Source organism: Oncorhynchus tshawytscha, linkage group LG30, assembly GCF_018296145.1.
Source record: "Oncorhynchus tshawytscha isolate Ot180627B linkage group LG30, Otsh_v2.0, whole genome shotgun sequence".
Classification (NCBI taxonomy): Eukaryota; Metazoa; Chordata; class Actinopteri; order Salmoniformes; family Salmonidae; genus Oncorhynchus; species Oncorhynchus tshawytscha.
Window position 1 is genome coordinate 16,268,657 of NC_056458.1, and position 11,300 is coordinate 16,279,956.

An 11,300-nucleotide genomic window follows, 5' to 3' on the forward strand; every position below is an offset into this window, starting at 1 on the left:
AGAAGTTTACATACACCTTAGCCAAATACATTTAAACTCAGTTTTTCACAATTCCTGAGATTTAATCCTAGTAAAAATTCCCTGACTTAGTTCAGTTAGTATCACCACTTTATTTTAAGAATGTGAAATGTCAGAAAAATAGTAGAGAGTGATTTATTTCAGCTTTTATTTCTTTCATCACATTCCCAGTGGGTCAGAAGTTTACATACATTCAATTAGTATTTGGTAGCTTTGCCTTCAAATTGTTTAACTTGGGTCAAATGTTTTGGGTAGCCTTCCACAAGCTTCCCACAATAAGTTGGGTGAATTTTGGCCCATTCCTCCTGACAGAGCTGGTGTAACTGAGTCAGGTTTGTAGGCATCCTTGCTCGCACACACTTTTTCAGTTCTGCCCACACATTTTCTATGGGATTGAGGTCAGGGCTTTGTGATGGCCACTCCAATACCTTGATTTTGTTGTCCTTAAGCCATTTGGCCACACGTTTGGAAGTATGATTGGGGTCATTGTTCATTTGGAATACCCATTTGCAACCAAGCTTTAACTTCCTGACTGATGTCTTTGAGATGTTGCTTCAATATATCCACATAATTTTCTTTTCTCATGATGCCATCTATTTTGTGAAGTGCACCAGTCCCTCCTGCAGCAAAGCACCCCACAACATGATTCTGCCACCCCGGTGCTTCACGGTTGGGATGGTGTTCTTCGGCTTGCAAGCCTCCACTTTTTCCTCCAAACATAATGATGGTCATTATGGCCAAACAGTTCTATTTTTGTTTCATCAGACCAGAGGACATATCTCCAAAAAGTATGATCTTTGTCCCCATGTGCAGTTGCAAACCGTAGTCTGGCTTTTGGCGGTTTTGGAGCAGTGGCTTCTTCCTTGCTGAGCGGCCTTTCAGGTTATGTCGATATAGGACACATTTTACTGTGGATATAGATACTTTTGTACCTGTTTCCTCCAGCATCTTCACAAGGTCCTTTGCTGTTGTTATGGGATTGATTTGCACTTTTCACACCAAAGTACGTTCATCTCTAGGAGACAGAACACGTCTCCTTCCTGAGCGGTGTGACGGCTGCGTGGTCCCATGGTGTTTGTACTTGCGTACTATTGTTTGTACAGATGAACGTGGTATCTTCAGGTGTTTGGAAATTGCTCCCAAGGATGAACCAGACGTGTGGAGGTCTACAATTATTTTTCTGGGGTCTTGGCTGATTTCTTTTGCAAAGAGGCACTGAGTTTGAAGGTAGGCTTGAAATACATCCACAGGTACACCTCCAATTGACTCAAATTATGTTAATTAGCCTATCAGAAGCTTCTAAATCCATGACATAATTTTCTGTAGTTTTTCAAGCTGTTTAAAGGCACAGTCAACTTAGTGTATGTAAACTTCTGACTCACTGGAATTGTGATACAGTGAATTATAAGTGAAATAATCTGTCTGTAAACAATTTTTGGACAAATTACAAAGTAGATGTCCTAACCGACTTACTAAAACTATAGTTTGTTAACAAGAAATTTGTGGAGTGGTTGAAAAACGAGTGTTAATGACTCCAACCTAAGTGTATGTAAACTTCCCACTTCAACTGTAGGTGTATCTTGTAAACAGAACATTATTCTAGATTATTCCCATTCTCTAGAACGGAACAGAACATTATTCTAGATTATTCCCATTCTCTAGAACGGAACAGAACATTATTCTAGATTATTCCCATTCTCTAGAACGGAACAGAACATTATTCTAGATTATTCCCATTCTCTAGAACGGAACAGAACATTATTCTAGATTATTCCCATTCTCTAGAACGGAACAGAACATTATTCTAGATTATTCCCATTCTCTAGAACGGAACAGAACATTATTCTAGATTATTCCCATTCTCTAGAACGGAACAGAACATTATCCACATGATATTTGTGGTGCCAGTACCAGATTAGCCACTAGAGGGGTTTCATCCTACATCTTTTCTCATTAAACGAATGGGTTTCACTGTTCAATTGTAATGACCACGTGTTAAAGATGTGTCAAACATGGGGTGAGGGTTATGATTGAGTCAGTGTTAAAAAAAACCGAATATGCTTCATAGACAGAGCGAAAGGCAGTGAATAGAAACAAATAAACAGAATTGCTGCGTATGGATTTGTGTATCATGTTAGTTTAAATAAGGTCCTGACTGGCGCAGGGGTCAAAGACGCTGTATCTCAGTGCAAGAGGCATCACTGCAGTACCTGGTTTGAATCCAGGCTGCATCACGTCCGGCTGTGATTGGGAGTCCCATCGGGCGGCGCACAATTAATTAGTCCAGCGTCGTCCAGGGTAGTCGTTGTAAATAAGAATTTGTTCTCAACTGACTTGCCTAGTTGAATAAAGGTTAAATAAATAAATACAAGTATTAGATGTTTACTGTTCATGTACAGATTAGTGCTATCCTCATTCTGTTCTTCATGTTTGTCAAAACAAAGGCCCTCTTTGTTGCTCTGGACAGGCAGACAGCGAACAGACAGAGGACAGGGCGTGGTTGCACCAGTTGTGAGCCAAATCATAAAGGACAGAGAGGGGAGGGGGAAGGAGCCCGGGAGGGGGAGAAAGGGAGGGGGTAAGGTTGAGAGAAAGAGGGAGTGAACGAGCAAACGCATGCGCCCAAGAGTGACAGGCAGCATATGATGTCATGGCTTGTGCTGGTCTGTGCTCTCTCTCTCTCCCCACCCTCTGTTCTTCATCTCCCTCCCCTCTCTCTCCACCTCTCTCATCTTTGTGAAGGTGGTGTGAGTGGCAGGGCTAGGAGGAGGACACACAGCATTAGCACGGGCATCCCCAGCATCATCACTCAGCATCCCTTCACCTAAAAGGTAAACATGTCTATATTTATAGTTATCCTGTACAGAGTCTATGGACCAGAAGAGGTTCAAACACAATGCATGACAGAAAATCATAGAAATGAGAAGCCATTTGTTTGAAATCATTTAATGTGCTCACCGTCCTCTTTTCGGTTTACTTTTATTTTGTGCTTTCAGGCATCTTTACTAGACTCCGTTGTCATACTTCATTTGAAATGAACATACGTGTAGACATACATACACTGAGTGTACAGAACATTAGGAACACCTGCTCTTTCCATGACATCAACTGACCAGGTGGATCCAAGGCGAAAGCTATGATCCCTTATTGATGTCACTTGTTAAATCGACTTTAATCAATGTAGATGAAGGGGAGGAGACAGGTTAAAGAAGGATTTTTAAGCCTTGAGACAATTGAGACATGGATTGTGTGTATGTGTGCCATTCAGAGGGTGAATGGGCAAGACTAAAGAGTTAAGTGCCTTTGAACGGGGTGTGGTAGTAGGTGCCAGGTGCACCGGTTTGAGTGTGTCAAGAACTGCAACGCTGCTGGGTTTTTCACACTCAACAGTTTCCTGTGTGTATCAAGAATGGGGGGGTGGACCAAAGGACATCCAGCCAACTTGACACAATTGTGGGAAGCATTGGAGTCAACATGGGCCAGCATCCCGTTGGAACGCTTTCGACACCTTGTAGAATCCATGTCCTGATGAATTCAGGGCTGTTCTGAGGGCAGAAGAATGTGTTCTTAATGTTTTGTACACTCAGTGTATATTATATGTTATGGGGCTATATTACATCATGTTTGTGTTTAACTTGTGGAATGTTCCTGTACTGTAAAAGATTACTTCAAGATATAATAATATTTCTTTACATTTTGAATATCAAATGCTCCATGGCCCAGTTTGGAAAAAATACATTAAAAATACATTAACTTGTTAGCCATCATACGGAATGGACAAGACCCATTATAAAACGTGAGCAGTGAGCAGTGAGCAGTCTGTGAGCAGTCTGGTGGTCTCATTTAGTGAAAATAATTGAGATATTTTCCCCAACAACAGGCTGCTCTCCAGGAATGATACATCAACGTTGTTTAATTAAGTAGCTGCCAGAGAGTAGCTGAAACAACAGTAACAGTTCAAGATGGGTGTGTGTGTGTGTGTGGATATGGGTGTGTGTGGATATGGGTGTGTTTGTGTGGATATGGGTGTGGGTGGGTGTGTGTGTGTGTGGGTGTGTGTGTGTGGATATGGGTGTGTGTGTGTTCACCATAAGTCAGCGACCACAGCAGCCATTTCTTGGTGGGGCAGGGAATCAATCCAGCTAATGGATTTATTACAAACAAGTGAGCTTGTGAGTAATGCCCAGAAGACATGGTGTGCTGAATGTCTTGCCTTAACGACCAAATCTCTCCCAATAGTTAATACCTCATTTCCTGTTCGTGGACACACCGCGTCCTCCCAATGTTATTTCAATATTATGGCAGGGAACCTGGTCTTTGAGTGAGAAACAACAACCCTCTCAACTGTATGCCTTTCTCGTACATCCCATCCTAAATGTTGTACCTCTCCCTCTCATCATCTCTCTCTCTCATCATCTGCTTCTATCTCTCTCTCATCACCCCTCTCTCTCTCATCACCCCCCTCTCTCTCTCTCATCATCCCCCTCTCCTCATCATCTCTACCCCTCTCTTTCTCATCATCCGCCTCTCTCTCTCTCTCTCTCTCTCTCTCTCTCATCATCTCTCTCTCTCATCATCTGCTTCTATCTCTCTCTCATCACCCCCTCTCTCATCACCCCCACTCTCTCTCTCTCTCTCTCATCATCCCCCCTCTCCCTCATCATCTCTACCCCTCTCTTTCTCATCATCCGCCTCTCTCTCTTTCTCATCATCTGCCTCTCTCTCTCTCTCTCTCTCTTTCATCCCTCTCTCGCATCATCCCTCTCTCTCCCTCCCTCTCTGTATAGGACAGAATGGCAGAGGGCTCAGTATCAGAAGCAGAGGTAGAGACGGCCTTCAAGAAGTTTGCCATTCATGGGGACACCAAGGCTACTGGGAAGGAGATGAACGGCAAGAACTTTGTCAAACTCTGCAAGGACTGCCGGGTCATCGACGGCAAGAACGTCACCGCCACCGACGTGGACATCGTCTTCACTAAAGTCAAGTGAGAAACTCCGTCCAGTTTCAAATCTCCACACTGAAAGATCCACAGTCATCTTTCTAGTGAGAGGGAAAACGAGAGGGAAAACGACCACAACATTTTGTGTCTATGTATTTTAGGGCGAAGACAGCTCGTGTGATCACCTTTGAGCAATTCAGCCAGGCCCTGTCAGAGTTGGCCCCGAAACGTTTCAAAGGGAAGGGCCAGGAGGAGACGCTGCAGCAGCTCTATGGCCTCATAGCAGGGAAGGAGCCCTCCAACGCGGGCGTCACCGTGAGTGTCTACCTGTCAGCAGCACACTGCCTGATCATACTGGTCCCAGAGAGAGCAAGAGTGTGTGTGTGTTTGCATATGTGTAAGGGGTGGGTAAGTTCTTGCTTTGTTTGCTCATCTCTCATTCTCTCTTTCCTTCTCTCTTTTTCCTGCTCATAGAAAGTGGCCAAGGCAGCGGCGGTGGACAGACTGACAGACACCACGAAATTCACGGGGGCACACAAGGAGCGTTTTGACGAGACTGGCAAAGGGAAGGGCAAGGCTGGGCGAGAGGAGATCCCAGATGCCAGTGGCTATGTGGGGGCCTACAAGGGCAAGGGCACCTATGAGGATAAGGTCAAGGAAGCATAGGCAGGATAGAGGAAACAGAGAGAGAGCTACTCAGACCCTACGATTTACCCCAAAGACCCCCTAAATACTGGACTTTCAATTAGAACTGAGAACTGAACAGGTACAGGAGGATGGACTGTTCAGTCACTGGATGCCATAGTATCAGGGGAGGCCGCCATTGTCAATAATAATTTCTTCTTAACGGACTTGCCTAGTTAAATAAAGGTTACATTTAAAAATGATAAATATATCCTCAGAGTTACAAGGTGGGGTTGGGGTGGTATGATGGAGAGAGCAGGTGTAACGCTTCCAGTGGGGAGTAAACCTGAATATGAAACATTACCTGTATTAGTTAAATAAAGAATAAAGAATAAGATAAAGAATAATGATTTCGTAGGGAGAAAATTGACTTAAATAATCTATATACTCCCCCTTCGTAAATGCTCCAGCCCAACCCCTGACCCCATCCCTCCCAGCTTTACTAAACACCTCAGTCAGCACACTTATTACTACAGGAAGTAACTCAGCTCCCTACTACTACAGAAAGTAACTCAGCTCCCTACTACTACAAGAAGTAACTCAGCTTCCTACTACTACAGGAAGTAACTCAGCTCCCTACTACTACAGAAAGTAACTCAGCTCCCTACTACTACAGGAAGTAACTCAGCTCCCTACTACTACAGGAAGTAACTCAGCTCCCTACTAATACAGGAAGTAACTCAGCTCCCTACTACTACAGGAAGTAACTCAGCTTCCTACTACTATACACATTGTGCCTTATCATTGAGGTTGCTTCTAACACTAATGCCCTGGTATTATGCACTTCCTTCACCCACATCCTTCTCAACTGATGTTCATAGCTTCATCGGCTCTGCTATAATAACTGTATATTGGAAATGTAAATGGATGAATTAATAAATGCATTAATAGATGAAGTAATAGATTAATGAATGGTGAATACATTCAAATATATATCAACTGTATCTGGACAGTATAGTCCTTTGCTTGTGCTGTAGATTGGACACATGGAATAAGAGACAGATGAGTCCTCTCCTCCTCTGAGAAGATGGGAACACTGTCTGTTGGAGGACTGGGAGCCTCCTGACTGCACTGCATTGTTGTTCTGTCCTTCCTGATCACTGTCCAGTCTAGCTGTGTCTCCCTCTGTTCTGGAGCTGGAAAATACTATGTAAACGCTCAAATAAATCACTGAGCAGCAAATCAGACCATGTGAAAGAGTTTTTTTTTTCTCTGTCACACACACACACACACACACACACACACACACACACACACACACACACACACACACACACATCTCTATCAATTCATGTCAACGTCCGTTGGGTACTGCACACCCCAAAACACAGTATCTGTCCCTAATACCTTTACAAAGCCGGTCTGCTTCCTCTGTTATTAAGTCCCATACTGGTGTAACAAGGCAACAAAGTGAATGAGGACCTCCCCAAGACATAGTCACCCCCTGTCTATCTGAGACCTGTGCTGAGCTGAAAGATGTGAGGTGAGACACATGGAATGGTGTTTATGGTAGTTGACTGTCCTCTGTAGTATGTTGCTATGGGTGGAACATCCCTCTGGGGTAGGTGATGACTGATGCTCTGCTTGCATGTGACCTTCTATGTCATGTTCAGTGGGAGTGTGCTTTGGTGAATGTTCAGATCAGTTCAGCATAGTTCAATCCACTACTGTGTAATGAATGTACTTAAAAATAAATGCCTTGTGTGTGAGGGTGTGTCTGTGTCGTGTTCTGTCCTCTCTCCCCGGTATCGTGCTGCTGTGTGTTTTGTAGGCAGGATCTACTCCTGGAACAGCCCGGGACAACACTGTGAGAGACAAAGAACACAGAGGAAGTGTCTATACTCTATATACATGTAATTGTTTATAATAGTCTGGTTTGAGTCTCAATGAGGATGTGTGTTAGTGTATACAGAGTGTTGTGTGTTAGTGTGTACAGCGTGTTAGTGTGTTAGTGTGTACAGATTGTTAGTGTGTACAGATTGTTAGTGTGTACAGATTGTTAGTGTGTACAGAGTGTTAGTGTGTTAGTGTGTACAGATTGTTAGTGTGTACAGAGTGTTAGTGTGTTAGTGTGTACAGAGTGTTAGTGTGTTAGTGTGTACAGATTGTTAGTGTGTTGTTAGTGTGTACAGAGTGTTAGTGTGTACAGATTGTTAGTGTGTAGAGTGTTAGTGTGTACAGATTGTTAGTGTGTACAGAGTGTTAGTGTGTACAGATTGTTAGTGTGTACAGAGTGTTAGTGTGTTAGTGTGTACAGTGTTAGTGTTTAGTGTGTACAGATTGTTAGTGTGTACAGATTGTTAGTGTGTGCAGTATTGTTGTGTTTAGTGTGTACAGAGTGTTAGTGTGTACAGATTGTTAGTGTGTACAGAGTGTTAGTGTGTTAGTGTGTACAGAGTGTTAGTGTGTTAGTGTGTACAGAGTGCAGATTGTTAGTGTGTACAGATTGTTGTGTGTTAGTGTGTACAGATTGTTAGTGTGTACAGAGTAGTGTTAGTGTGTACAGAGTGTTAGTGTGTTAGTGTGTACAGAGTGTTAGTGTGTTAGTGTACAGATTGTTAGTGTGTTAGTGTGTACAGATTGTTAGTTGTTAGTGTGTACAGAGTGTTAGTGTGTTAGTGTGCACAGAGTGTTAGTGTGTACAGAGTGTTAGTGTGTACAGATTGTTAGTGTGTTAGTGTGTACAGAGTGTTAGTGTGTACAGATTGTTAGTGTGCTAGTGTGTACAGATTGTTAGTGTGTTAGTGTGTACAGATTGTTAGTGTGTACAGATTGTTAGTGTGTACAGAGTGTTAGTGTGTTAGTGTGTACAGAGTGTTAGTGTGTTAGTGTGCACAGAGTGTTCGTGTGTTAGTGTGTACAGAGTGTTAGTGTGTTAGTGTGTACAGATTGTTAGTGTGTACAGAGTGTTAGTGTGTTAGTGTGTACAGAGTGTTAGTGTGTACAGTGTTAGTGTGTACAGAGTGTTAGTGTGTACAGAGTGTTAGTGTGTACAGATTGTTAGTGTGTTAGTGTGTACAGAGTGTTAGTGTGTTAGTGTGTACAGATTGTTAGTGTGTTAGTGTGTTAGTGTGTACAGATTGTTAGTGTGTACAGATTGTTAGTGTGTACAGAGTGTTAGTGTGTTAGTGTGTACAGATTGTTAGTGTGTACAGATTGTTAGTGTGTTAGTGTGTACAGAGTGTTAGTGTGTACAGATTGTTAGTGTGTTAGTGTGTACAGAGTGTTAGTGTGTTAGTGTGTACAGAGTGTTAGTGTGTTAGTGTGTACAGAGTGTTAGTGTGTTAGTGTGTACAGAGTGTTAGTGTGTTAGTGTGTACAGATTGTTAGTGTGTACAGTGTTAGTGTGTACAGAGTGTTAGTGTACAGTGTTAGTGTGTACAGATTGTTAGTGTGTTAGTGTGTACAAATTGTTAGTGTGTACAGTGTTAGTGTGTTAGTGTGTACAGAGTGTGTTAGTGTGTTAGTGTGTACAGAGTGTTAGTGTGTTAGTGTGTACAGAGTGTTAGTGTGTTAGTGTGTACAGATTGTTAGTGTGTTAGTGTGTACAGAGTGTTAGTGTGTACAGTGTTAGTGTGTACAGATTGTTAGTGTGTACAGATGTTAGTGTGTTAGTGTGTACAGATTGTTAGTGTGTACAGAGTGTTAGTGTGTTAGTGTGTACAGAGTGTTAGTGTGTACAGAGTGTTAGTGTGTACAAATTGTTAGTGTGTACAGATTGTTCATGTTTTAGTGTGTACAGAGATTTTGTGTGTACAGAGTGTTAGTGTGTACAGAGTGTTAGTGTGTTAGTGTGTACAGAGTGTTAGTGTGTTAGTGTGTACAGATTGTTAGTGTGTTAGTGTGTACAGATTGTTAGTGTGTTAGTGTGTACAGCTTGTTAGTGTGTACAGATTGTTAGTGTGTACAGATTGTTGGTGTGTACAGATTGTTAGTGTGTTAGTGTGTACAGATTGTTAGTGTGTTAGTGTGTACAGATTGTTAGTGTGTTAGTGTGTACAGATTGTTAGTGTGTTAGTGTGTACAGAGTGTTAGTGTGTACAGATTGTTAGTGTGCACAGTGTGTTAGTGTGTACAGTGTTAGTGTGTACAGAGTGTTAGTGTGTACAGAGTGTTAGTGTGTTAGTGTGTACAGATTGTTAGTGTGTGTTAGTGTGTACAGATTGTTAGTGTGTTAGTGTGTTAGTGTGTACAGTGTTAGTGTGTACAGAGTGTTAGTGTGTACAGAGTGTTAGTGTGTTAGTGTGTACAGATTGTTAGTGTGTGTTAGTGTGTACAGAGTGTTAGTGTGTTAGTGTGTACAGAGTGTTAGTGTGTTAGTGTGTACAGAGTGTTAGTGTGTTAGTGTGTACAGATTGTTAGTGTGTTAGTGTGTACAGAGTGTTAGTGTGTTAGTGTGTACAGAGTGTTAGTGTGTACAGATTGTTAGTGTGTACAGATTGTTAGTGTGTACAGATGTTAGTGTGTTAGTGTGTACAGAGTGTTAGTGTGTTAGTTTGTACAGATTGTTAGTGTGTTAGTGTGCACAGAGTGTTAGTGTGTTAGTTTGTACAGATTGTTAGTGTGTTAGTGTGTACAGATTGTTAGTGTGTTAGTGTGTACAGAGTGTTAGTGTGTACAGATTGTTAGTGTGTTAGTGTGTACAGAGTGTTAGTGTGTACAGAGTGTTAGTGTGTTAGTGTGTACAGAGTGTTAGTGTGTTAGTGTGTACAGAGGGTTAGTGTGTACAGTGTTAGTGTGTACATATTGTTAGTGTGTACAGAGTGTTAGTGTGTACAGATTGTTAGTGTGTACAGAGTGTTAGTGTGTACAGATTGTTAGTGTGTACAGAGTGTTAGTGTGTACAGATTGTTAGTGTGTACAGAGTGTTAGTGTGTTAGTGTGTACAGTGTTAGTGTGTTAGTGTGTACAGATTGTTAGTGTGTACAGATTGTTAGTGTGTGCAGATTGTTGGTGTGTTAGTGTGTACAGAGTGTTAGTGTGTACAGATTGTTAGTGTGTACAGAGTGTTAGTGTGTTAGTGTGTACAGAGTGTTAGTGTGTTAGTGTGTACAGAGTGCAGATTGTTAGTGTGTACAGATTGTTGGTGTGTTAGTGTGTACAGATTGTTAGTGTGTACAGAGTGTTAGTGTGTTAGTGTGTACAGAGTGTTAGTGTGTTAGTGTGTACAGAGTGTTAGTGTGTTAGTGTGTACAGATTGTTAGTGTGTTATGTGTACAGATTGTTAGTGTGTTAGTGTGTACAGAGTGTTAGTGTGTACAGATTGTTAGTGTGTACAGAGTGTTAGTGTGTACAGATTGTTAGTGTGTACAGAGTGTTAGTGTGTACAGATTGTTAGTGTGTACAGAGTGTTAGTGTGTTAGTGTGTACAGTGTTAGTGTGTTAGTGTGTACAGATTGTTAGTGTGTACAGATTGTTAGTGTGTGCAGATTGTTGGTGTGTTAGTGTGTACAGAGTGTTAGTGTGTACAGATTGTTAGTGTGTACAGAGTGTTAGTGTGTTAGTGTGTACAGAGTGTTAGTGTGTTAGTGTGTACAGAGTGCAGATTGTTAGTGTGTACAGATTGTTGGTGTGTTAGTGTGTACAGATTGTTAGTGTGTACAGAGTGTTAGTGTGTTAGTGTGTACAGAGTGTTAGTGTGTTAGTGTGTACAGAGTGT

The 11,300-nt window shown here is 42.0% G+C and overlaps 1 protein-coding gene across 2 annotated transcripts; it reads left to right on the forward strand.

The window, feature by feature from the left end:
- Nucleotides 1-2,694: 2,694 nt before the first annotated feature.
- On the forward strand, nt 2,695-6,826 carry LOC112250202 (tubulin polymerization-promoting protein family member 3-like). Of its 2 annotated transcripts, none has more exons than XM_024420148.2 (4): nt 2,695-2,849; nt 4,806-5,002; nt 5,119-5,272; nt 5,432-6,826. In XM_024420148.2, exons 2-4 carry the CDS (start codon nt 4,812-4,814, stop codon nt 5,621-5,623), a joined length of 537 nt encoding a protein of 178 aa, XP_024275916.1. In that variant the 5' UTR covers nt 2,695-2,849; nt 4,806-4,811; the 3' UTR covers nt 5,624-6,826. The 2 variants fall into 2 exon arrangements, with proteins under 2 accessions (XP_024275916.1, XP_024275917.1); XM_024420149.2 differs by having other exon boundaries at nt 2,696-2,849; nt 4,811-5,002.
- Nucleotides 6,827-11,300: the final 4,474 nt, after the last annotated feature.

Excerpts from the sequence above, each read along its gene's own strand:
- LOC112250202 (XM_024420148.2), top strand. The coding sequence starts at position 4,812 with ATGGCAGAGGGCTCAGTATCAGAAGCAGAGGTAGAGACGGCCTTCAAG. Across the intron at positions 5,003-5,118 it reads ATCGTCTTCACTAAAGTCAA|GGCGAAGACAGCTCGTGTGA; the intron begins GTGAGAAACTCC and ends TATGTATTTTAG. Across the intron at positions 5,273-5,431 it reads CCTCCAACGCGGGCGTCACC|AAAGTGGCCAAGGCAGCGGC; the intron begins GTGAGTGTCTAC and ends TCCTGCTCATAG.